Genomic DNA, 27777 nt, shown 5'->3' with positions numbered 1-27777 from the left:
TATTTCGACGTTTTGGAGCGAAATACGGCCTTTGCCGGTAAAATTTCATCTTGGCTTTTTTTCTCGCCAAACCGCTCGGAATCGCTTGCAAATGACTTAGAACAGCTTATTAGGCCGTTCTACGTCGTTTTCAATGCAAATCCGCTTTTTCCCCGACAAAAAATTTCAAAGTGAAATTTCCTTCAAAACATGTGTTTTAAGGCCTATTTCGACGTTTTGGAGCGAAATACGGCCTTTGCCGGTAAAATTTCATCTTGGCTTTTTTTCTCGCCAAACCGCTCGGAATCGCTTGCAAATGACTTAGAACAGCTTATTAGGCCGTTCTACGTCGTTTTCAATGCAAATCCGCTTTTTCCCCGACAAAAAATTTCAAAGTGAAATTTCCTTCAAAACCTTTGTTTTAAGGCCTATTTCGACGTTTTGGAGCGAAATACGGCCTTTGTCGGTAAAATTTCATCTTGGCTTTTTTTCTCGCCAAACCGCTCGGAATCGCTTGCAAATGACTTAGAACAGCTTATTAGGCCGTTCTACGTCGCTATACATAGTGATGTTTTTTTCCCCCGACAAAAAATTTCAAAGTGAAATTTCCTTCAAAACATGTGTTTTAAGGCCTATTTCGACGTTTTGGAGCGAAATACGGCCTTTGCCGGTAAAATTTCATCCTGGCTTTTTTTCTCGCCAAACCGCTCGGAATCGCTTGCAAATGACTTAGAACAGCTTATTAGGCCGTTCTACGTCGTTTTCAATGCAAATCAGCTTTTTCCCCGACAAAAAATTTCAAAGTGAAATTTCCTTCAAAACATGTGTTTTAAGGCCTATTTCGACGTTTTGGAGCGAAATACGGCCTTTGCCGGTAAAATTTCATCTTGGCTTTTTTTCTCGCCAAACCGCTCGGAATCGCTTGCAAATGACTTAGAACAGCTTATTAGGCCGTTCTACGTCGTTTTCAATGCAAATCCGCTTTTTCCCCGACAAAAAATTTCAAAGTGAAATTTCCTTCAAAACATGTGTTTTAAGGCCTATTTCGACGTTTTGGAGCGAAATACGGCCTTTGCCGGTAAAATTTCATCTTGGCTTTTTTTCTCGCCAAACCGCTCGGAATCGCTTGCAAATGACTTAGAACAGCTTATTAGGCCGTTCTACGTCGTTTTCAATGCAAATCCGCTTTTTCCCCGACAAAAAAATTTCAAAGTGAAATTTCCTTCAAAACATGTGTTTTAAGGCCTATTTCGACGTTTTGGAGCGAAATACGGCCTTTGCCGGTAAAATTTCATCTTGGCTTTTTTTCTCGCCAAACCGCTCGGAATCGCTTGCAAATGACTTAGAACAGCTTATTAGGCCGTTCTACGTCGTTTTCAATGCAAATCCGCTTTTTCCCCGACAAAAAATTTCAAAGTGAAATTTCCTTCAAAACCCTTGTTTTAAGGCCTATTTCGACGTTTTGGAGCGAAATACGGCCTTTGCCGGTAAAATTTCATCTTGGCTTTTTTTCTCGCCAAACCGCTCGGAATCGCTTGCAAATGACTTAGAACAGCTTATTAGGCCGTTCTACGTCGTTTTCAATGCAAATCCGCTTTTTCCCCGACAAAAAATTTCAAAGTGAAATTTCCTTCAAAACCCTTGTTTTAAGGCCTATTTCGACGTTTTGGAGCGAAATACGGCCTTTGCCGGTAAAATTTCATCTTGGCTTTTTTTCTCGCCAAACCGCTCGGAATCGCTTGCAAATGACTTAGAACAGCTTATTAGGCCGTTCTACGTCGTTTTCAATGCAAATCCGCTTTTTCCCCGACAAAAAATTTCAAAGTGAAATTTCCTTCAAAACATGTGTTTTAAGGCCTATTTCGACGTTTTGGAGCGAAATACGGCCTTTGCCGGTAAAATTTCATCTTGGCTTTTTTTCTCGCCAAACCGCTCGGAATCGCTTGCAAATGACTTAGAACAGCTTATTAGGCCGTTCTACGTCGTTTTCAATGCAAATCCGCTTTTTCCCCGACAAAAAATTTCAAAGTGAAATTTCCTTCAAAACATGTGTTTTAAGGCCTATTTCGACGTTTTGGAGCGAAATACGGCCTTTGCCGGTAAAATTTCATCTTGGCTTTTTTTCTCGCCAAACCGCTCGGAATCGCTTGCAAATGACTTAGAACAGCTTATTAGGCCGTTCTACGTCGTTTTCAATGCAAATCCGCTGTTTCCCCGACAAAAAATTTCAAAGTGAAATTTCCTTCAAAACATGTGTTTTAAGGCCTATTTCGACGTTTTGGAGCGAAATACGGCCTTTGCCGGTAAAATTTCATCTTGGCTTTTTTTCTCGCCAAACCGCTCGGAATCGCTTGCAAATGACTTAGAACAGCTTATTAGGCCGTTCTACGTCGTTTTCAATGCAAATCCGCTTTTTCCCCGACAAAAAATTTCAAAGTGAAATTTCCTTCAAAACATGTGTTTTAAGGCCTATTTCGACGTTTTGGAGCGAAATACGGCCTTTGCCGGTAAAATTTCATCTTGGCTTTTTTTCTCGCCAAACCGCTCGGAATCGCTTGCAAATGACTTAGAACAGCTTATTAGGCCGTTCTACGTCGTTTTCAATGCAAATCCGCTTTTTCCCCGACAAAAAATTTCAAAGTGAAATTTCCTTCAAAACATGTGTTTTAAGGCCTATTTCGACGTTTTGGAGCGAAATACGGCCTTTGCCGGTAAAATTTCATCTTGGCTTTTTTTCTCGCCAAACCGCTCGGAATCGCTTGCAAATGACTTAGAACAGCTTATTAGGCCGTTCTACGTCGTTTTCAATGCAAATCCGCTTTTTCCCCGACAAAAAATTTCAAAGTGAAATTTCCTTCAAAACATGTGTTTTAAGGCCTATTTCGACGTTTTGGAGCGAAATACGGCCTTTGCCGGTAAAATTTCATCTTGGCTTTTTTTCTCGCCAAACCGCTCGGAATCGCTTGCAAATGACTTAGAACAGCTTATTAGGCCGTTCTACGTCGTTTTCAATGCAAATCCGCTTTTTCCCCGACAAAAAATTTCAAAGTGAAATTTCCTTCAAAACATGTGTTTTAAGGCCTATTTCGACGTTTTGGAGCGAAATACGGCCTTTGCCGGTAAAATTTCATCTTGGCTTTTTTTCTCGCCAAACCGCTCGGAATCGCTTGCAAATGACTTAGAACAGCTTATTAGGCCGTTCTACGTCGTTTTCAATGCAAATCCGCTTTTTCCCCGACAAAAAATTTCAAAGTGAAATTTCCTTCAAAACATGTGTTTTAAGGCCTATTTCGACGTTTTGGAGCGAAATACGGCCTTTGCCGGTAAAATTTCATCCTGGCTTTTTTTCTCGCCAAACCGCTCGGAATCGCTTGCAAATGACTTAGAACAGCTTATTAGGCCGTTCTACGTCGTTTTCAATGCAAATCCGCTTTTTCCCCGACAAAAAATTTCAAAGTGAAATTTCCTTCAAAACATGTGTTTTAAGGCCTATTTCGACGTTTTGGAGCGAAATACGGCCTTTGCCGGTAAAATTTCATCTTGGCTTTTTTTCTCGCCAAACCGCTCGGAATCGCTTGCAAATGACTTAGAACAGCTTATTAGGCCGTTCTACGTCGTTTTCAATGCAAATCCGCTTTTTCCCCGACAAAAAATTTCAAAGTGAAATTTCCTTCAAAACATGTGTTTTAAGGCCTATTTCGACGTTTTGGAGCGAAATACGGCCTTTGCCGGTAAAATTTCATCTTGGCTTTTTTTCTCGCCAAACCGCTCGGAATCGCTTGCAAATGACTTAGAACAGCTTATTAGGCCGTTCTACGTCGTTTTCAATGCAAATCCGCTTTTTCCCCGACAAAAAATTTCAAAGTGAAATTTCCTTCAAAACCCTTGTTTTAAGGCCTATTTCGACGTTTTGGAGCGAAATACGGCCTTTGCCGGTAAAATTTCATCTTGGCTTTTTTTCTCGCCAAACCGCTCGGAATCGCTTGCAAATGACTTAGAACAGCTTATTAGGCCGTTCTACGTCGTTTTCAATGCAAATCCGCTTTTTCCCCGACAAAAAATTTCAAAGTGAAATTTCCTTCAAAACCCTTGTTTTAAGGCCTATTTCGACGTTTTGGAGCGAAATACGGCCTTTGCCGGTAAAATTTCATCTTGGCTTTTTTTCTCGCCAAACCGCTCGGAATCGCTTGCAAATGACTTAGAACAGCTTATTAGGCCGTTCTACGTCGTTTTCAATGCAAATCCGCTTTTTCCCCGACAAAAAATTTCAAAGTGAAATTTCCTTCAAAACATGTGTTTTAAGGCCTATTTCGACGTTTTGGAGCGAAATACGGCCTTTGCCGGTAAAATTTCATCTTGGCTTTTTTTCTCGCCAAACCGCTCGGAATCGCTTGCAAATGACTTAGAACAGCTTATTAGGCCGTTCTACGTCGTTTTCAATGCAAATCCGCTTTTTCCCCGACAAAAAATTTCAAGGTGAAATTTCCTTCAAAACCCTTGTTTTAAGGCCTATTTCGACGTTTTGGAGCGAAATACGGCCTTTGCCGGTAAAATTTCATCTTGGCTTTTTTTCTCGCCAAACCGCTCGGAATCGCTTGCAAATGACTTAGAACAGCTTATTAGGCCGTTCTACGTCGTTTTCAATGCAAATCCGCTTTTTCCCCGACAAAAAATTTCAAAGTGAAATTTCCTTCAAAACATGTGTTTTAAGGCCTATTTCGACGTTTTGGAGCGAAATACGGCCTTTGCCGGTAAAATTTCATCTTGGCTTTTTTTCTCGCCAAACCGCTCGGAATCGCTTGCAAATGACTTAGAACAGCTTATTAGGCCGTTCTACGTCGTTTTCAATGCAAATCCGCTTTTTCCCCGACAAAAAATTTCAAAGTGAAATTTCCTTCAAAACATGTGTTTTAAGGCCTATTTCGACGTTTTGGAGCGAAATACGGCCTTTGCCGGTAAAATTTCATCTTGGCTTTTTTTCTCGCCAAACCGCTCGGAATCGCTTGCAAATGACTTAGAACAGCTTATTAGGCCGTTCTACGTCGTTTTCAATGCAAATCCGCTTTTTCCCCGACAAAAAATTTCAAAGTGAAATTTCCTTCAAAACATGTGTTTTAAGGCCTATTTCGACGTTTTGGAGCGAAATACGGCCTTTGCCGGTAAAATTTCATCTTGGCTTTTTTTCTCGCCAAACCGCTCGGAATCGCTTGCAAATGACTTAGAACAGCTTATTAGGCCGTTCTACGTCGTTTTCAATGCAAATCGGCTGTTTCCCCGACAAAAAATTTCAAAGTGAAATTTCCTTCAAAACATGTGTTTTAAGGCCTATTTCGACGTTTTGGAGCGAAATACGGCCTTTGCCGGTTAAATTTCATCTTGGCTTTTTTTCTCGCCAAACCGCTCGGAAACGCTTGCAAATGACTTAGAACAGCTTATTAGGCCGTTCTACGTCGTTTTCAATGCAAATCCGCTTTTTCCCCGACAAAAAATTTCAAAGTGAAATTTCCTTCAAAACATGTGTTTTAAGGCCTATTTCGACGTTTTGGAGCGAAATACGGCCTTTGCCGGTAAAATTTCATCTTGGCTTTTTTTCTCGCCAAACCGCTCGGAATCGCTTGCAAATGACTTAGAACAGCTTATTAGGCCGTTCTACGTCGTTTTCAATGCAAATCCGCTGTTTCCCCGACAAAAAATTTCAAAGTGAAATTTCCTTCAAAACATGTGTTTTAAGGCCTATTTCGACGTTTTGGAGCGAAATACGGCCTTTGCCGGTAAAATTTCATCTTGGCTTTTTTTCTCGCCAAACCGCTCGGAATCGCTTGCAAATGACTCAGCCTTTGCGTGTCTTATTATGCCGTTCTACGTCGTTTCCAATGCAAATCCGAGCTTTCCACGACAAAAATTTCAAAGTGATAATTTCGCTCGATAACTCGAGAATGCCTTTATGGATTGTCTTGGTATTTGGTATGTAGGTAGGTTTTGATGAGACCTAAAAACGATGAGATTTTGGGCCCCCTAGCGGCTTCTTACGGTACTGCAGCGGAACTTCCTGTTTTGATATCTCGTGTTCTGGACATGCTATGAAACTTATTTTTGAGTGGTAGATAGATCTTTGGACAGAGAGTAAGTGGTGTGGGTTTGGGCCCCCTAGCGGCTTTTTTTGGAACTGCAGGAGCAGGTTTTGCGTCTGACTTTGAAAGGGAATAACTCAAGAAGGGCTTGATGGATGGTAATGATTTTTGGTAGGTAGATAGCTTGAGTGATGATGTACATGATTAGACACGTCTTATGCAAATCAGTATCTAATTTGCATAATTAGTGAGGAAAGTTTATACATCCGCCAAATTCCATGATAGGACTCTGAAACATGTGACATATGTAACTGAGGAAGAGAGGAATATTAATTGATATGAACTATGCAAATGAGGACCTAATTTGCATAATTAATTCAAAAATACTATAACATGATGGCCTTGATGGATGGTCATGATTTTTGGTATGTGGATAGTTTTTGTGATGCTTAGTATGATTGGACGATAATTATGCAAATCAGATTCTAATTTGCATAATTAATGAGGCAACTTTAAAAATCCGCTTTGTTCCATGATATGACAATTCAAATTGTTACTGAGGAAGAGAGGGCTGTTGATAGATAGAAAATATGCAAATGTGGGCCTTATTTGCATACTTAATGAGTAACTTCTATTATTCCACACTGGCAAAAGACGGCAATTTCATACATTTAATCCTTTTTTGTGGCATCGGGACGTTATGTGAATGTGAACATCGTTGAATCAAATTATGCTAATAAGGGCCTCCTTTGCATAATTGATGATAAATTTGTTTAGCTCATACTTTGGACATGTTATATTTTAAGACAATCAACTGGTATGATTTATGATTGATGAGAAACACTCCTAATACGTCAGTCATAAAGGTTAAAATCATTTGGCGAAGGTATGAGGTCGTGGAACTCTAGTTCTTGCTAAAGTCGCGGATTTCAATTGGAAATCGTGTAAAACGACTTATTAACATGTTCTGAGCCGAAAATAAGCATTTACAATTGGTTCGGCCGAAAAAAAATCAAGAATGAATTTTACACTGTGAAACCCGTTATTAGGCTCCAAACGTGTGTTTAAGCCTTGAAACGAAGGTTTGGCAGCCGAAAAACGGGTTTCCATTTTTTATCTCAGGTTGGCGGAATCATGTACCCTTGTGGAATTATGTTAGTAGATGTTAAATAAGAAATGCTGCATTTGTGCTGCAACAATGCTCAAAGTGTCTTTGAGGACTTGGAAGATTGATTTGATTTATGTACTAACATGTCGCTCAGAAATCCAAGCATAAAGCGCACAGTCGCCCACTCTTTGCGCAGCGGTAACCTGTCGTTAGGATTACCGGGGATACTGCTTTATGAAGTCTGTCTTGCAGCGTTGAGACGTTGCCTACTGACCTAGGCTGAAAAGCATGTAACATGAAGAAGAACGTTATAAGTAGTAGTTTATTGCGCGACAATTGTAACTGGTAGAATATTTGGCAACTTATGCACATGGGAGTTGAACTATTTCTAATGGTTAACAAATATCAAACAACTTATCCAATCGAAGACTAACAGTAGGAATATCTATAGAATAATGTACATGCTGATGCTCTAGTATGTTGGTAACAGTATGCTGTGTCATGAATGTATAATCTTGTCTCCAGCTCGAGAGAAACGTGTCTTTCAAACGATTCTTGAATATGACTCCAAAATGGTTGGCATTAACAGCAGGATTAAGCCAAACATTTGGAAGCCATGTCTACATAAAATGTCTTGCACATGGACAGCCCAGTCTTGTTGCAGCTCAACAGAAGTATTATATGCTTTCTTTACGAGTCTATCATTCGGTAGACTATCTAATCTAAGCCAATATTTTATCAACTGTGTTTTGTGAATCGAAATATAGTGGAATACTCCTAGTTCACCCGACTGCGGCGTTGTGAGGGACTTTGCCATGATAGCTAACCTGCAGTACTGACTTATAATGCTATTAAGTTTCGCTACTGTACCGTCGAAGAACTACTTGTCCGCAGCTGACGTTACAGCAAGGTTACAGCGTATCTGGCAATAACCTTGAATGAATTTAGAATATTTTCACAGTTTCATTGGACCTAATAAAACAAATATTTCCTTTTACACCTAAAGATGGCCTTTCTTCCGTACAGAAATTTGATACTTTGTAGTTTATAGGTTACATATTGGTGTTGTTTAAGTTATAAGAACATAAACATTTGTGACTATTCAAGTCGTTTATATATCGCCAAAATATACTTCATTGATTGCCCCACGTTTAAATCTATTTGGAATATCTGATTGATGCCATGACAGAAGAATATGCAAACACACAACAAAATAATCATTCACTGAAACTGTGGTTAGCAAAATTTCACTTCAATCTTTTATTTGTACAGTTAATAAATACATAGTGAATCCACAAGTCGTTTCACATATATGCCAAGTGCTCCTGATAGTTTTGAAGACATGTCTCTTCTCTACTTCCTCAACATAAATATGTTTTATGATACAGCCAATGATCAAAGCTTAGATAGACTAACTTACATGTATGCGAATGTCAGCAAAGGTTGTTGTAGTACATGTGTGTTGCAGAGACTCTTCTTCAAAGTAAACAGTATTGATAAAACAATGATAATTTGACATCATGGCTTGCTTTAAACAAACGTGACCACACAGTGAGACATACATGTACAGAGAGGGACCAACTGTGACCCGATAAGGAAGTTCGAGCTCAAGCCGGACCAACATCAAAGTCATATCATCATTCAAACAATTACTACCATCAGTTATGCCATTTGTAACTGTGAAACTTCACATTACATGCTATGTTCTCTAATGAAGCTAATGCAAAGTGTTAGAATGTGCTTTTTTTTCTCAGAATATTTTCAGTGCCAGAAATATATCTGACTGTTGATCTATTAAAGCTCTAGACACACTGCCAACCTTCGAGGTTCAAGGCTTGCATAATGTTGCAGTTGACCCCATGCCATTCTGTTAGCTATTAACATACATGTTCATAATTCAACAGCAGCCACAGGATGTCTCTTGGTTAAAAACATGTTGTAGCAAACAATTAGTTTTTTGGATAATTTTGAGCATCTATTTCCAAAATGCTGAGAAATTTCATTCAAGATCTTACAAAACATCAAGAAGAAAAAAACCCTGGACATTTTGCATGTCTTCCAAACTAGTAATTCTAAGCGCCTGGCATCGTGAAACTGATATCAGAACATTCCACAATCAGTAGTATTAAAGTATTCACAAACTAAAACAATAGTATACCATTTGGCTCACCCCTGATGCGTCGCCAAAATAAACTGGCAATTATTTTTCTCAATTCTCTACGAAATAATGTCGAGCTGGAAGGTGTAGATATATATAATTTATATATCTATATACAAATGTTTATAAGTACAGGGCAGTTTTAGAGTTCTGTATATACAGGAAGGTCAGAGATCACATATACATACACTACATAAGTACAGCAGTTGTCATGTGCTGTGAGAACTATAGCTATAGCCTAGCAATGGAGGAAAACAGTGATTTGAAATAATTCTCAGTCCTGTCAGTCCCAACAGTATTCAATTGCACCTGTACATTAAAACACATATTTCCTTAGGTCCACGATGTATCTGCCTCATATAATGTTATCTGTCCTTTTCAGTAAGAGGCCCTAGCCTCCTTCGCAGACTTCTAGAGGCGTGCCTTGAAAGGAAAAGGGATTAAGAAAGCCTGTCAGAGACTTTATTTCTAGGAATGCAGAAACCATCTCCTCCAGCATTAGAGAACCTGGCCCATGTTAAAAATTGCAAATCAACACTTACCCCCCAAAATAAACATTGGACTTCCTAGTAGTCTGCAAAGGAGGCAACAATTGCTCCATGCTGAAATAAATGGATACTCAGAGGGAAAAGAATAGCAGGGATGCACATTCCATAAAATTTAACTACCTCCATTATTAAGATAAAATGGATAAAAATATGATCCCCCCTCTCAGTTCCTTTCCCCTAAAATTTATATGCCTTTTCTCCAATGACTAACCCTGGTCAGACCTTCCAAACAGGTGCAGCCTGTGTCAAAGAACTGCTTGTTGGAATGTACAGAATAATTACCTTCGTCAAGAAGGTTATTTTTTGATGCTTGTCTGTGTGTCTGTTAGTGAACACGATAAGTCGAGAACGCCTGGATGGATTGTTGTCGTATTTGGTGTGTTGGTGTGTATGTGGGAAGTCTCAAGATGATTAGATTTTGGGCGAAGTACTTTACATAATTAACGAGAAAAGTGTAAAAATGTGTTATATTGTATGCTGTATGTGTTCTGGCTGGGATGTGTTGGCGGTGTTGTTTCTAGGGGTCATGGATAAGTGGTAGGGGTGCATAGTTGTCATGTGGGAGGCAGGAAACTTAATAGTTGCTGGGACAAATTGGCTTGTCACTCAGCTGTCGGCAGTGGTATGAGAAAGGTAGCAGCAGAAAGTGGTGTGGAATTTGGTGGTAGCTGACCAAAATTGGATATACACTGCCTTACATCAGGAAGAACAATCAGAAGTCGTGTGTCACAGCAGGGGATAGGACGGTGTTCAGGGTAGGTGAGTAACCATGTGATATCTAGGAAGGAAGAGGTGATTTATTAGTATACGTCATACTGTATGGTGTACATAGAGGTTGTTTGGAAGTGTGCACTAAGAGTATGGATATGTATTGCTGAAGAAGTATTTGATGAAGGGTAGATGTGATATATACATGTATAGATATCAACTATGCAATGAAGACCTCATTTGCATAATTAATGAGAAAATACTATAACTCAAGGTGGGCTTGATGGATGGTCATGGTTTTTGGTATGTAGATAGCTTACGTGATGCTTTGTATGATTGGATGATAATTATGCATATCAGATTCTTATTTGCATAATTAATGAGGTAATTTTATAAACCCGCTGTGTGCCATGATATGACTATTCAAATATGTGACATTTGTAACTGAGGAAGATAGGAATGTTGATAGATAGAAAATATGCAAATGTGGGCCTAATTTGCATAATTAATGAGAAACTACTTTAATTCCATACTAGTAAATGACGGACGGCAATTTCATACTTGTGGCATTTGAAAGTTGTGAATGTGAACATCATTGAATCAATTATGCTAATAAGGACCTCATTTGCATAATAGATAAATGTTAGCATAACATTCTTTGTTAAGCTCATACTTTGGACAACTTATGTTATTTGGGTGAAGAAGATCAACTGGTATGATTTGTAATTGATGAGAAACAATCCTAATACGTCAGTCATATTTAGGTTAAAATCATTTGGCGAAGGTATGAGGTCGTAGAACTCTTGTTCAGTTTGTGTTTGGGTAACGTTACATGTCTTCTGTTTGGAACATAAGTGTGTAAAAGCCGAGGAAAAGATCAAGATTTCCAAAATTGACAAATTCAGAGGTCCTCACAAGCTCTCTTAATGTTTTTTTTGCAACATATATGTGCTACATGCATTTGCATAAGTTAAATGTTACATGTAGCTAGAATTGCAGATTCAGGGACTTTTAGAGATTTGAGTCAGCCAATACACAAGCATCATAAAGCTGTACTTCCAGGATAAGCATGCAGTATCTATCATCAGCACTATGCTGTACTTCAAGGCAAGTTCAGGCACTGTCAATTATGCCATGCATTCCATGCTGACTTCAGTAATTTCAAAATATGTGACCTCTACAAACAAAATGGCTGCGCCTGGAATGTCACATTCTCAGTTTCGGCTCCAAATCAGACACAAGATAACTTTATTAGAAACTGTAGGTTTGTCACGGAATTAAAAACCAATGAACAATGATCAAGATTCATCAAAAAGAGATTTGCAGTCATTTGTGTCATATGGCAAATTGTAAGGTTTTTTAATGAGCAATTTCGGGTGACAAATTGGTGCCCCTTTTTGCGAATGCCTGGCACAATTTGGCGCAGCCCAATGATATGCCTGTTTTAGTTTGCTGAGGGCAGAAATCTAGAAAAGGGGAATATCGCAATCCCCGCTTCCCAAATCCTTCCACTACTTTCCCATTTCTTCCATACAAAAAGTGCAGGGTGCAAACAAGTATATATGTTGCTGCAGAATACAGGGAATCTAAACAACAACTTTTCTACTTTTGAAAGGTCAGACCTGGGCTGCTTGACATCCTAAAATATTACCTGTATGACTCTCGTCGACATACAACACTCGATGTGTAGGCGCACGTGACTAGTTGGAGCAGATATTACACCTACTATATACCAGCACACAGAGAGCAAGGCTTGTTGTGTACAGTAGGATATGTAAACTGCCTGACTCAGTGTTTAACACTGTGTTCTACCTACATATTGTCTACAGCATTATGACCAAAACAAGACTCAAAAGTCGACATGTTCTAATGCACTGACAGAGTGTTGAGCCACGCTCGTGGCTTTTGGTGTTGAAACGTCAAGCCACGAGTGTGGCTCTTCATACTGAGAGTGGTTTGAGGACAATTTTTCAACTTAAATCTGGCATCTGAAAACCTCTGTTCATTGGTTTTCTGGTCAGACATTTTCACACTACAAAACTGTCTTTCAATTGAAAGGAAATTACATGTATGACAATGTGAAAAAAATAGGCAGCTTGTATTTCTTGGCAATCAGAAATGTCTATATCCGAATGAATAGGGCAGGGTGTTTTCAGAATGCATAGAAAATTGAGTGTATTACAAAATTAGCTTACTAGAACACATGGAGATTTGAGTCCAGTGCTGGCTTTGTATCATACCTCACAACTTGTCTGTATCCCATTCGCTTTATTCTCTGATGCAGAGCTGAGCCTAAGTCGTACAAATCCTAGGAATCACGTCTGCTTTTCCAGGCAGGGATTTCTACATTTACTGGGCGTGGCTTCTGCCAAATGAGGCAAGCTCATTAATATTTATAATAATCAAGACATGCCAGAAGTGGAAAACCCTGCCTGGAAAAGCAGCTAGAGGTGAATCCAAGGAAATCTAGGACACAGGTGCAGCTCTGCATAGGAAAATGGTTCGCTTTTGCATCAACAGATTCACAGTTAGAGAAACCAGTTCTTTGTACACAGGACAAGAATATCATTACATGTCAATATTTGTGGATAAGTTTTTTTCTGTACAAAGTGAACCACAGTATAACCTGTTAACAACACTAGTTAGCTCTGCTCAGAGAACTAGAGATAGTAGTTCACTAATTTCTACTAACTACAAAGCACTCTGTTGTAGAGAAAAGTTGTGATTTTGTCCATTCAGAACCTCATTTTTGTCCGGTACAGACCAGCCCAGCTAACCACAAGGAGGTAACAGTGTGTCCTTCAATGTCATTATCATCGATATCACAGGGTTCCATTATTACGTTGTGACATGTTGGCATTCCATTATCAAGTCTTCTTACATTCCAACTATATCATATATAAGTCTCTTGGGCCATACTTATTTACAGTCTATAAAAAGGCACCCAAAATAATTTTTGCTACACTATGACACTGGGCAACAATGAATGGGTTATACAAATATAAAGGTCACAGAAAGTTTCCAAATGCGAAGTAAGTTGTGATGTGGAGAAGATCGCTTGTCTGACATCTTCCACTGGAAGGATGATGTTCCCTTGTCGATTTTGACAGAAAATCTTCAGACCGTCAATGAACAAATATTGTTCAGGGTCCTTCTCTTCCACATTCTAGTCAGTTGTAAGATGATGTTCCCTAACTGATTGACAGGTTTGTCTGACAGTAGATACATGAATACAAATTCCAAGGAAAGGAACATAACCGACCAAAGGTACTCCAGATATAGTTGTAGAGCGACGAAGTCAAATTTTCTTGCATGTCTAAAATTCCTGCAGTTAACCCCTCCATGGCGTAATAAGTGTTCACTGGTAGCGAATGAGACCCTGCTGTATCCTCGGTTGTTAAAGTCCATTTCAAGAGTCCACTTTGTACAAAAGCCAACCTGTGTAAGACGCATCACGTAAACTGACAACATTTTGTAGTCTGTTCCTCCTTGACGATAACTAAGTCTTAGACGAGTCGCTGTCAATCGCTTTCGATATCTGCACTGTCCTCGCGTGCAAACGGAATCATGTGACTGTGATCGCTTTCACTTTCACTGTCCTCCGACCCCTGGGGCAACATACATGGCTGACCTCTGTCCTCTGACCCCTGGGAGGTCAAACGCGGCTGACCTCTGATCCTGGACTCAATTCTAATTTCCTGGCTGCGAGGTGTGGGAGTGGAGGGGTTGACCGGCGTAGCTGATTCATCATCATCATCATCATCATCATCATCGTCGTCATCTAAGTTGTCTTCCTCGTCTAATTCTGGGGTCATGTCGAACCGAAACTGCTCCTTGTGTGACGGAGCTACATGGAAAAAAGAACAACAGATTGTCGTTACATACTGTACATGTAGCTTCCTCTGTGCTGGTAGAATTCTTTCCAAACCAATAGTTAACTGTTAATCAAAACCAATTTCTAACACAAGAAAAAGTTAGACTAATCCCCAAATATTTGCCTGTACAGCACCTGAGTCTTTGTCAAGGAATGAGCAAATCCACCACTTCTGTGACATCATCTAATATGTGGATTTGCCCATTTCTAACACTTTCTAAAAGTCTAGCATTTTCTTGGGTTGAAAATAATAGCTTAATCCTGGTTCACAAATCATTGTTACCAGATCCACAATCATGGTTATATTAACCACCTTTGTTTACTCCTTTGCAAGCATTTCCAGCGGTGACCTTCGAGAATTAATCAAAAGTTAACACAGCTCCTTGCAAAGCCATCTTAAGATAAGGAGAAAAATTATCACCATCAACGCCACACCAGTCTATATTCTTGGTTCTCAGAATATTTTGATGTAAAAATTCAGTGAGAGTTGTCAATATAAAAACAGAGGGTTGGAGAGAAACTTGAGTCCAACTATATTCAATCCCTAGAACTAAAACTAAAACTGAAACTAAAACCAAGGCTAGATTTGGTCCCCAGGCTCTGTTTTCATGTTGTTCTTCCACTCAATTTACTAGCTCCACAGAGCAAGTACATTTCCACTATCCAGAACCAACTTTTCACTGGCCTGAAATTTAAATGACATATTTCTATATGATAAGTTTTTATTGCAGCAAGTGAACTCTTTCACTTTTCAGTTAAAAAGAAGTCTCAGGAGAGTTGGGCAATGCAAACAAACATGGTGACACGTATAGGACAGAATATGTTAGGCCCAGGAATATCATAAATAAATGATGCTATTTGCCTCAAGATGAGGGTATTTGGGGACTTGTAACGTATCTTCTGACAAATGGTGTCCAGAAATTGCAATCATTTAAGTTATCGGGCCAGTACTGGAGGTCCAGAAAAGCTTGCCTGATTGGTGCTTTCATTAGCCCAGGGCAATCGAGCCCATGAACTTGACCAACCCTGTCAACTCTATATTCTTAATCCGAGAACCAAAAATTTAGATAGGAGCAGCCATAGTTATCATCTTTAAGTGTTTTTTCTGGAGGCAAGCAAACAGTGAGCAGCCAGCCAATGGATCTGAGTGTACGAGATGTACCTAGCACTCCTCACTGGATTCTACGATGGTATCATCCAGGGTAGATGTCTGGTCTGCAGACAAAGAGAAGTAGAATATTGTACCGATTGCCAAACTGTGAAGTTATTGTTACCATACTAACTGCAATAACTGAGAATCTACTGATGGAAATATACTTTGAAGTTAGTGCATGAATATTAGTATCCGTTATTGTACAGAAGTGGGTATCTCACTGGCTTGCGCCAAATTCTTTTTGAAAATTGTGCCAACGTTGTGAATTTGCGCCAATTTTCCCTTATGGTCACAGCGACGTGCTACGCCTTTGCATATGAAGCCCAGTTGAGCAGGTTTTTGGAAATCACAGTGTTACCACTGAATTAAAAATCAATGTACAATGATTAAAATATATCAAAAAGAGATCTGCAGCGAAAAAAAGATGTAACGGGGGGTGCCCAAACATATGACATTTTTTTACATGCTTGAACTCACGGCGCTCCATTGCTGGTTGCCAGAGAATGGTCATGTTTTAATGAATGAATTTTGAACAAATTCATCTAAAGAACATACATGGACAAGAAATGTATTCCTACTGTTCATGGGCCCTTCACGCTCCGCGTTACAAGCGGCAAACACTGTGAGACGTTCTCACGAATGTACCTTCTGATTTAGTGCTACGCCAGATAGTGTGCCTATTACTTATTACGCTTTGGTAATTTTGCTCTCTTCGGAAGTTGGTGATGAAGTTGGGAAATGTCAATAAGGCTTGAAGTCTGCTATATTCTAGCTTTCTTTTGACCAAAAAATTTTGACTGTGTGCACTTCTAACGTCATGTGAGAAGGGCTATATCTAGCGCATCCCAGCTCATGTTTTCACGGGAAATAGGTTACTACGCACTTTGCGCGCGGCCCGACGTACGTCTGGCATGCGACCCGACTTACAAAATCATTACGAAAAAACGACACCGCTTACATTAACAATACTCCGTCTACTTATTGGGAAATATCTTCGCCATCTCTGTATTCAGTTTCCTTTTCATAGACGGTACCAATCACATGTTAGAGCGTTACAAAGCTGTGCGTTGAATCGCCGTCCGCCACCATCGCGGCCCAAAAAAATGGCGGGAAAACAACGTCGGCAGACGGCAGCGATGTTTATGTTGTTTTCTTTGGTCGGTTTTCTTCTCAAAAAACACTTAAAGACCCAATTTTTGTGTGTTTTATGAAATTATATTTCTTATGTGTATGATAGTTGTATATCTGCTTGGCACAGGTCGTATATTTAGGTGCCAGGCCGTCTAGCTACGCAGTGACCCTCTACTCAGCGTTGCCATCATTATTTTTTGTCAAAAAACTATTCTCGACAAAACAAGAAATGAATATGTATACATATGTTTTGAATGCAAATAACAATTATGTGCATGAATTTGGTTTATTTACCTTCCTTATGAGCATAGTCAGTGGACACAAACACGGCGTACTTATGCATAACAAGATCACTAAAAAATCCGTCACATGTTAGGGCGCGTCATAAGTTAGGGCAACCTCCGTTAGGTATATATGTAGGTAAGATGATTATCATGAACTATATAAATGGCACTGCATTGCGAATCACAATTTCAGGAGAAAAATTATGACGATTTGAACAACTTTGGGAACACCTGGCGCAATTTGGCACAGTCCAGTGAGATGTATTGGCTTAACTGCAAAACTGCGAGTTATTGTACTGATTGGGAAACAGTGATTTCAGTGTACACCAAGCCACTGCTCAATAAGAAAAATAATGAAAAATATTTCTTAAGTCATGCATAAATGTTTTCCCATTTTAAAACAGTTACTACATTCAAGCCGTTTAAAGTGACTACTTAAGGGACTTTTAAGAAAATTACAACAGTAGACAGAGTCAAACAAAAGACAGGATTCTTAATACTTGGAAAACTAATTGAAAGGGATACCAAAAATCAACCAGGTGGTCCTCATGGGATGTCAGATGCTTTGGCCCTTTACTAACTTGGCCCATGGCTAATCAGACCAACTCAGCCAAATGCCCTGGTCAACTCGGCCCAACATAACGTTAACCCTAACCTAACCTAACCTTAACTCGGGCTGACTTGACTGGGCCAGATTTGTAAAGAGCCAAATCGTCCTGATCCGGTCCTTATACATAGGTGGTCACTAGTACAGGTTTGAATGAACACATGTACATGTATATCAATGGTCAGGTGGTTCTTTTGCATAGGTGGTCACAACACAAGTACAGGTTTGAATGTACATACTAGTATTATCAATGGTCAGGTGGTCCTTATGCAGAAGTGGTTACAAGCACAGGTTTGACTGTAGCTAACGTTAGCCAGTCCTCTTATGAAGCATTAAAGTTTTAAGACAAAAACATCAACGTACAGTCCTGGCTACCATTATTTTCCTTGCTGTCGGGTCCGGGGGATGGACTCATTGGGATCTGACTGGCAAACCAGTCTCTATTCTCCTCTAGCTGGTCCAGGATGGACTGGGCATCAGGGTGGACAAGGTCTGCCCACGTCTCCCACAGGGGGTGCACAATGAAGTCAATGAAGCCAACCTGCAAGAACATGAACATAGGCTTTCATCGTCAAAAGAAAAGTTACTGGTGGGCCAGGAATTCGAAACAAAGAGGCTTTTCACAGACAAAAACTTCCCCACAAAATAATCTCAATGAAGTCAACCAGCAAGAACAGACTGAGAGAAGAAAAAAACAACAGAATTCCTACTTTTTTCAGGACCACACCAGAAACACAACATTTCTTTCCTAGGTCCTAGTGCATGTAGCTTTTTATACCTGAGACTTCTCTACAGAGGCATTATGTCTGTCACACATGGCGGAGATCTCTAGCTGTTTATTTCGTTCTCTGTCGCCCTGGTGGTAAAACTCATTCATCAACTTGTCCAGCCACTGTCTGTAGAGCTCCAGGGGCTTGGTGGGGTTACCCAAGTCTGCACAGTGCACCATGTTTTGAAGAACCTGCAACAAGACATTATCTTTACATATTTGGGATAAATTTACAGGAGTAAATCACCAATCAAGGGAAGGATTGTTATACGCTTGTCTGTGTGAGCATGTGTACATTGTATGTGTGTGTGTGTGTGTGTGTGTGTGTGTGTGTGTGGTGTGTGTGTTCAAGTTTGTGTGTGTGTGTGTGTGTGATGTGTGTGTTCAAGTTTGTGTGTTCATGTTCATGTTTGCACAAGCGTGTATATATGTGCATGTGTGTTAACGAGTGCATGTATGTATCTATGTGGGTGTGACTGTGTGTTTGTGGGCGTGCACACAGTACAATGTGTATGTGTGCCCGAGTGTGTGTAGTAGTAGTACTGCTGCTGGGGTCCCTGACACAGGGGTGGGCAGCAGTTGGCTAGTCTTCACACCCCTCTTCCATGCAGCTCTGTCCAGGGGGTTTACGCTGGTCAGGCCGCACATGTGTGTGTGTGTGTTCCAATTCCAACAAGAGTTCCGCGACCTCATATCTCCATGAACAATTCTATTTATGCAAATGACCTACACATCTACATAATATATGCTTAATCATTAACACCTTTATCTTACTTACACATGTTGCAATATTGACAGTCCTACAATTTTCCACTTTGATGAATTTCTGTGTTTTTGCATCAATTATGCAAATCAGGAATTTATTTGCATAATTGGTATCTGTTGATGCTCCACTTTCCATAAACTACATATGTTACATGTATTTGAGTCTTATAATGGAAAACACTGCAAATATAGATTTTCCTCATTAGCTATGCAAATTAAGTCCCAATTAGCATAATTTGCACTTCATTGTATATATCTCTGTCTAAGCTACCTGCATACTAAATATCATGGATATCCATTGTTCCTTTGTTCAGTTATTCTCCTTAGAAGGTTTTCACAATAACGCCCCTGCAGTTCCAGAGCAAGCTGCTAGGGGGCCCAAACCCACACCATTTCTTTATTACATCACAAGCTCTCTGCCACCTAAAAATCAAGACCATAGCACGTCCAGGTCAAAATATACAGAAATTGAAGTTCTGCTGCAGTACCAAGGTCACATACTAGGGGGCCCAAAATCAACCTTGAATTTTGGCTTCACAACACCCGCCCACATACCAAATATCATCGTAATCCATCCAGAGGCTCTTGAGTTATGCTGACTACAATAGTCCGGAAACACACACAGACACACACACAGACATGCCAAAAACAATATCTCCATTTTTCAAGGAGATAAATATACATAATGCAGGATTGCCAGACAACGTTAGCGCTGCTATGTCTGTCCACATCTGTACCTTTTTTTAAGTCGCAAACATTCCCCTACCTGTATTCTGTCGGTATAGTTGTCAAGTAGCAGTACCCCAGACCCTGCCACCTTCTTGGTTTCCACCATAGTTTTCAGATCTGCTAGCAGACTCATGTGTTTGGACATGTCGGTGGCCAGCACCTGGGGAAAGAAGAATGTAGCAACATCAGTGCCTGATGATTATTAAGGAAAAGGATTTAATTTCTGTTAAGTAGGCGGCACAGTGGCCTTGTGGTTAGGGTTATTGACTCAGAACCTGAAGGTACTGAGTTAGGATCCCTGACAGGTCCCGATGTTGTGTCCTTAAAAAAGGGACTTTACAGGAATTTCCTCACTTGACTAAGGACCAAGTTTCTGCTAGGGATGATCCTGGGATAGGACGTTACATGGATGTCCCATGTTAGAGGAGAGCCACACGTCAAGCACATTAGAGAATCCTCCATAAAGAGTAGGGGTCCATCCCGGTGTGAGTGGATCAGATAAATCTGTCTGGATATGCAGCTTGTACTGTTAAGTACAAACTTGGCCTGCTACGAGGCGGTTTTACCGGGTATGCAAAACAAACAAACAAACAAACAAACAAACAGACAAGAAGAAGAGGAAGAAGATTAAGAAACAAAAATAACACATTTCCCTTCCCTGTAGGTAAATGTAACAAACAAACATGAAGAGCCTCTCCTCACCATGTCTATGACCATTTTTCTGAGCGTTGACCTCTGTTTTTTGGACAGGTTGCAGAAGATGTCACAGTTCTCCTCCTGCAGCAGCTTGAAGGCCACGGCCAGGTGGTGGTTCTCCAGACAGGACTCGTCGTTGTACAGAATAGCAAGTTCTGAACCTATGAAACAGCACAATTATCAAGACTTTAGTTCTCAACCTAAAAACTTATCAATATTTTTAGCTCTGAACCTAAAAAAACAGCACAATTATCAATACTTTCAGTTCTGAACCTAAAAAAAATGCCCAATTATCAAGACCCTAGAACAGAATAGCAAGTTCTGAACCTAAAAAACAGCAAAAAGATATGAAAACTCGAAGCTCAGCTGCAGAACCATAGAAAGCTGCTAGGTGGCCCAAAATCTAACTACGGAATAGCAAGTTCTGAACCTAAAAAAACCCAGCACAATTCAGCCGCTACGCCACTTAGCGTTGCTAAGGCCCACTCAAATTTTCCGGGCCGCCATTGAAATTTCATCCGACTTTGACAGCTGATTTCATGACGACATCCGGTCTCTTGGACATCATGTCGGTAAGTGACGGTCGTGTTTACTGTGTGCTCTCCATTTAATCCATTTTTGTGCGGTTTTACAACGATTTTAACTACTTTGATGATCAAATTTGGTACATAGTCAAATTAGCAAAATGGCAGCACAGTAAAGGGTTAGAATTTTGGCGATTTTCAGATTGGGGGCATCTGCATTTCGCCCTCGATTCTGATCAATTGATAGTGCGTCAGGACTATTTAAGCTTTGTCTATATCCCATGTGAAAATCCTGTTGGTTTGAAATCTGGGTAGGTTTAGAATTTCATGTCTACTTAGGTCACTTTTTTGAGCGATTTTCGTAGTGCGAGTCCTATGACGTTTTTACTGCTTAAACGTGTGGCAGATGTGATTTATCGCGGGTATTTCTTGTAAACTTGACAACTATCGAGGATCTAACCTTTATCATTTATGATACGCTGTAAAATGTCGACATTACGTAACAAATATTCTGATCCTGCATTTTTCTGTGTAATGGGAGGAATTTTAATTGAAAACAGCAGAGAATTTAGCTGTGAAAGATATATCCTTCAATGTGTTAACATCGCCTGGTCGGGACCATAATTTCCCGCCAATACAGTCACATATCCCACGTTGTCACGCAAGACAAACAAACTTGCATAACAACGTAGGTTCATGGTTGACAGCATGATCTAAGGTTTGCAACATGAACCCAGGTTTATGGCTTACACATGTAGCAAGGTTTCCACTGTAATAGGCCACGTTGATTTGATTTTTTTTATTTGTACATTCGCATTTGTTTTGGGGACCCCAGAGGATGTCATCCGTATAATCAAATCAACATGGCCTTAGTCTAAAAGGAAACAGATATGGTGTAATAGATATACTGTCTGAGACATATGAAATATGTGGTATGCACCAATTTTGAACATCAAATCTTACTAAAGCAATGTCCGTAATATTTTTGTATTAGGAATGCAATAAGAAATTGTTATACAAACTTCGATGATGAGTTGTTTAAAATCATAATCTGATATTGTATATTTCATGCTCACTACCAGATATAGTAACTATAGTATGGCCTTTTCATGTAGAACTGTTGACATTATGTCCTGCATCTAGATTGAATGAAGAAAAAAAATGTATCTTACAAAAACTGTATTTCTTGTTTCAGATAATCCTTGCATGCAGCGACTCAATCCGTAAGTATCTCTCTAATCACGCCACCTTCTCTCCTGACATTTAATTTTTTCTTAATGCGCACCCTGGAGCTTCAGTATATGATTTGACTTCTGATATTTCATGTCACCCTGTTGTTGAGCCAGATGTGGTGTTCGTGCATGTGGGGACCAACAATCTCCCCATGTACCGTCCACTCAGCCGGACTCTTGATGATTTCAGTTCTCTTATTTCTGTTACAAAGTCCCGCTTCCCATCAGCTTCTGTTGTCATCTCTAGCATTCTGCCTAGGTTTGACTATGAGGTCTATGACAGGAGGCGCCTTGAGTTGAACTCTCATTTGCTTAGCCTGCGTTCAAGCCAGGGTGTGTTTTTCCTCGACAATGGTATCCGGGCTGACCGGGCCATGTTTTCAGTTGATGGTTTGCATTTGAGTAGAGCTGGTAATTTGAGTTTTGCTCGGTATCTCTCAGCCCGTTTGAACTTCTACTTGCAGCTGCACCGCCTCAGCTGTCAGAGAGAGGGCCGCTTTGTGTTCAGGGATGAGGAGTGGCTGGGGTTAGAGGCAGATGGAGGACACCTAGACAGACCCCAGGGAAGGTAGAGGGGGGTAGTGTTGGGAGGGGTCCTTCCACAGCAAGTAGGATGCCTGTCCCTAAGCCTAGGAGGGCCCCGGGGAAGGTAGAGGGGGTTAGAGCAGGGAAGGGTCCCTCCAGGGCCAGGGGGTTTCTAATGAGTAAAAGGGAGTGGAAGAAGACGAGTGTTAGAAGGATGTGTCAGTTTAAAGTAGATCAAGATAGAGGTGAAGTTGTGGAAGGGATTGGTTGTCAAAAGGAAAATGTACATTATGTAATATGTCCTACAGGTTTGAGTAGTTGTAGGCTTAGGAAGGGCAGGGAGAGTATAGCCTCCAAGCAGGCCCAATGGATTGCAAAGACCGTATCCAACTGGAAGAAGGATACTTCTTCTGCTAGTTTGATATGGTCTTCGCAACCTATAGATCTGCTTGGAGATTAGCGTAACCCCGCACTTTGGTACGGGTGTAGGTTGGAGGTTCTGACTCATCTTCCTTACTCCAGTAGTCCCTCACCTATGGGTTATGAGATAGCCTGTCTTATGTTGTGAGAGCTAGGGTCATTGCTAAGAGTATGATATAAATCTTAACAGTAATATAGAATGACTATTAAAATGATCCTTAATATGATATATATATTAAAAAACTGCCTCGAACTCTCGACGTGGCGTAGCGGCTGCAATTATCAAGACTTTAGTACGGAATAGCAAGTTCTGAACTTATCAACACCTTACTACGGAATAGCAAGTGCTGAACCTAAAACTATACAATTATCGAGACCTGTACAATAATCATGACAGAATAGCAAGTTATTTGCATAGCATGCATAGTCCAGTGGTTAGTGACCCTGACTCTGGACCAAGAAGTTGTGAGTTCAAATCCCACCTGTGTTGCTCTTCCAACATGCCTGCTACTGGAAAGGGTACCAGTCTTTAGGATGGGACATTAACTTGTGGTCCACTATTCATTGTACATGTGGAAAATATCAAGGAGAATTTCCCCAGTACAATGAACCTATACATACTGTACATAGCATCCGTCTTCTCTGTCATGACCAGTGGAGGATAAGCTTATCTGTTCCTTGAGTTCTTTTGAGCTAAATGGTGGGACTTACTTGTGACAATAAGGAACTGGTTGTTGACTCCAGGGTGGTCGACATCGTGGATTGCACTGGCAAAGATGGAGGCAAGAATCTCCAGGTCTGTGAAGACATTCTAAAATGGAGAAAAAGATTTCAAATATGTTTTTGCCATGTCGTCAGGCTGTTTGGTATCAAATAGATATTACATCAGTCTTGAAAAAATGTTTGGAACTCAATCTTTTTTTTTGTCTCAAATTCGTAGATCATCAGTTTTGCCTTAAAACACAATTAGACTATACTCTGTAAAATTGCAAACTATAGCTAAAACTATCATTGGGCAATTTTTAGGGATCAACTGATGTTTGCAAGTCACCCGACCATATGCTTGATGGGGATCAAGTATATGGTCGGGTAGATTTTCAGGCAGAAAATACATGCAAATCTCTGTTGATTTTAAAATTGGGCAAGCTTCTGGCCATCAATAACAATGGCCGAATATAGTCCACTAAGAATGTGGACCTGAATGTAACATCAGGTACAGATACAGGAATAGATTACAGAGGTCCAGACCTGTACCTGTACCTGAACAATTTGACAAAGTAACATGCTCTTCAATGACAGACAGAAACATTAGTGAACTGCTGACAACTTGACAATGTTTATGAAATTGGAAACTTTCCAGTTTCCACTGTTAGGATCTCAAATCAAAGATGGCACTGATTTCAATGCCACATTGTTTTCGTCTTCTCTAGTGCTAAGTTTTCGCCTTTGTGTTTGGATTTACCCAACCTTTTGTCACAAATAAGTATATATTTTGGGTAAATATATATGATTACAGTACCCGGATCATTGAAATTTGGTATTTTGGACCGAAATGATCTTCATGGTACTGTACCAGTTCACAGTAACGGTGCGCATTCCTATCTTCGACTGTGTGACAGGGGCTTGAAGAGGGCGGAAGAGAACGTTGCGTACCTCCAGAGCCTGCATGCCTAAGAGGTAGTGAGTGGTCTGTGTGACGTCTGCAGCGTGCCGGTTATTGTGGTAGGGGACCTCTCTGTGATAGTGGTCCTCTAGCGTCATGAGATATGTGATGAGCGTGTTGGCTGGAATCTTGAATGTCTTGATCAAGTCACGTTCCTGTAAGATTGTCACAAAGTCAAAATCACCAATGGTAAGCTTCTTACAATAGACCGATCCTGACTGTCCATCACAATCAACAGCCCAACCAATGACAGCATGGCAATTAGCTGTTCAGCAATTTGAGAGAGTGGCTGCATGTATGTCCATCTTATTTTGCATGTCTACATTTTGACGGAGGCGGGTGGGGCTATGGGATCGGTCTAATCAGCTCCTGGCTGCAAAGAGCGAAAATTAGTCAACATAAGTGTTGGACAAGGTTTTAAAAATTCACTGGCACTATATATTAAAGGGCAAGTACATAAAAAATCTGCTGGTGTGAACCAACTTTTTAATGGCCCGAAATCTAAATGGCAAATTTCCATGCCTTCTTACTTGCTGAAACACTGTCTTGATATCTTTACGGTAAAATGACTTGCGACAAATTTCACCTCTTTGGGAATTGCCTGGTGCAATTTGGCACATGCACTTGCAAATTCTTTTAAAATATTTTTGAATGTGATAACCTACCTGGAGGATCGTGTAAGTGACAGCAGTCAGAGCTCTTCCATTGGTCAGTGTATCTATCTTAAAACAGTCGATCCCCCACTTAGACATGTCCATCTCCTGAAAAGACAGCAATTAGTATGAAAGGCAACATCACATCTGAAGAAGTCACATTCCCTTAATCTAAAAAAAATCATCATAATATAGCATAAAATTTTGAGTCCATGTTTCTTTATCATAAAGTTTATACAAAAAAATGTTAGAAACATCGTCTTTCCTCCTCATTGAGTTTTGTTTTGTTCAGAAAATTTGATTAAAAAAGAAAAAAAAAGCAACCTCTTTATAGCTGCTTCAATAACAGAAAAAAGGAGGACTTTTGATTTCTAAAACATGAACCAATGCAAATGCGAACGTTATCCATATCATCAAGTCAGTGTGGCCTAATGAGTGAGTAGTTACAGTTACTGTAGTGGGAATGATACCTTTGCCAGTTCTTCCTCTCTGTCTGCCGAAACCTCCACCCCAAACCTGGGCACGATCCCTGTGAAACTGTTGGCGTGTCTTAGTTTTCTCAAGCCTGGAGAGAAAGAAGAGACAAAACAAGAGTTCAGAGACCTCAAACCTCTGTGAAATATTCTAATTAATATGCAAATGAATTCAACATTTACATTATATTTGCATGGTTATGTGCACCTTTTACTAAACTACACATGTCACTTAGTATGAAATTCCTATCAATTAGCACTTGTTTTCATTATGGCAGTTTTGCATTGATTATGCAAATTAGGTCCATATTTGCATCATTGGTATCTGCCAATATCCCACCTGCCATAAATCACATATTATGCTACATGGACATGTACATGTATTAAAGCCCTACTACAGAAAACAGTGGTAGAAGTTTCCCATGAATCATGCAAATCAAGCATTGAGCATAATTTGCATTTAGGTGTGAATATAATTTCTCTTTCTTTCTAAGTTACCTGCATGCTGAATATAATAGAAATCATAGAAGCCATGCCATCTACTGGTATACAGTCAAACATGTCTATGGCGACCAGTCAAAGGACTTGAAGAAAATGGTTGTGATCACTATCTATATAGACAGGATTCTTTTTCTTTTTCAATGGGGTCAATGGAAAGTAATCACGAAAAAGGAGGACACAATGGCCAGGTGTTACTTACAGTAATGTTGGCAAAGGTGGCTACTAGTACATGTTTGACTGGACAGTGACTGTGGAAGGGGCATGGGTTGCACAAGCTGACTAATAATCTTGACTCAGTAGTCTGAAATGTCACAATATCGATGACATTGCACTGATGAATCCCTCAATCTTTCATGCACTTAACCACATGATTAGTAATATAGCAATGGCATGTGTATGTCATCAAGACATTAACATTCCAATGGTAATTGACATGAAATGACAGCTGTCAATCACGATGATGCTGTGAAAGCAAGCAGGTCAAGCAACCGACATTAGCCGAGTCAGTATGGTGTACGGACTCACCAGACTCAAAATTGGTCACAGACTCTGGCATGATGAGAAGTGCTACAACAAAACAGAGAAAGTAAGAAATTGTCACAACACCAACACTTGATTAGTTGTTTGATGAGCCTGACTTTTGCTGTATTTCTCACTGTAAATGGCTTTAAGTTCGCAGGATTTAATTTCACGGTAGGGAAAAAATGGAGGTCGAATCAATAGGGTAGGTGGTCAGAAGGCAGAAGAAGAATTTTTGCAGTGGTTTGAACTTTTCGGTGAAGAGAATACCGTGAAAACCGCATTTAACATCAAACCTCTGCGAAAATGTCAACATTTACAGTACATTCAGTTTCATTGAATTTGGCATATTCAGTTTTATTGGATATCTAATATTCATCTTTTATGTATGTTCCGTTTCACTGAATCTTTTCTAAAATATTCAGTTTCACTGGATTTTTAATGATATTGTTCAGTTTCACTGGATTTTTTTGTAAATTCAACATCACTGGATTTCTTACTATTTCTTATTTAATTTTAATGGATTTCTTATATTTTGCACATGTTGCCAATGGATAGTGATTTTATTCTTCACTCAAGGGGCAAGACTGTTCTGAAAACACCATAAGTAAAAACCGTACTGAGTCTTTTGTCCTAGTAATGCATGAAGCAATGATGAAATGGACTAGAATGTTGCATTATAGGAAG

At 39.9% G+C, this 27777-nt stretch overlaps 1 protein-coding gene across 20 annotated transcripts in view; it reads right to left on the bottom strand.

The window, feature by feature from the left end:
• Positions 1 to 8394: 8394 nt before the first annotated feature.
• Positions 8395 to 27777, bottom strand: part of LOC136445028 (3',5'-cyclic-AMP phosphodiesterase 4C-like) — a 366783-nt gene continuing 347400 nt past the window's right edge. For 16 of the 20 annotated variants that reach the window (XM_066442865.1, XM_066442862.1, XM_066442860.1 and 13 more), the window contains 10 exons: positions 27097 to 27138; positions 26068 to 26162; positions 25610 to 25705; positions 24935 to 25099; positions 23993 to 24092; positions 20587 to 20741; positions 19922 to 20044; positions 18400 to 18582; positions 17985 to 18162; positions 8395 to 14419 (listed from right to left, as the gene is read on the bottom strand). In XM_066442865.1, coding sequence (XP_066298962.1) covers positions 14094 to 14419; positions 17985 to 18162; positions 18400 to 18582; positions 19922 to 20044; positions 20587 to 20741; positions 23993 to 24092; positions 24935 to 25099; positions 25610 to 25705; positions 26068 to 26162; positions 27097 to 27138 — 1463 coding nt within the window. In that variant the 3' untranslated portion in view covers positions 8395 to 14093. Of the gene's footprint in view, positions 14420 to 15608; positions 15662 to 17984; positions 18163 to 18399; positions 18583 to 19921; positions 20045 to 20586; positions 20742 to 23992; positions 24093 to 24934; positions 25100 to 25609; positions 25706 to 26067; positions 26163 to 27096; positions 27139 to 27777 lie in introns of all 20 variants that reach the window. The other 4 variants (XM_066442870.1, XM_066442869.1, XM_066442861.1 and 1 more) reach the window with 4 other exon arrangements.

This window comes from Branchiostoma lanceolatum, chromosome 11 (assembly GCF_035083965.1).
Source record: "Branchiostoma lanceolatum isolate klBraLanc5 chromosome 11, klBraLanc5.hap2, whole genome shotgun sequence".
Taxonomy (NCBI): Eukaryota; Metazoa; Chordata; class Leptocardii; order Amphioxiformes; family Branchiostomatidae; genus Branchiostoma; species Branchiostoma lanceolatum.
This window is presented reverse-complemented; position numbering and strand designations above follow the sequence as displayed.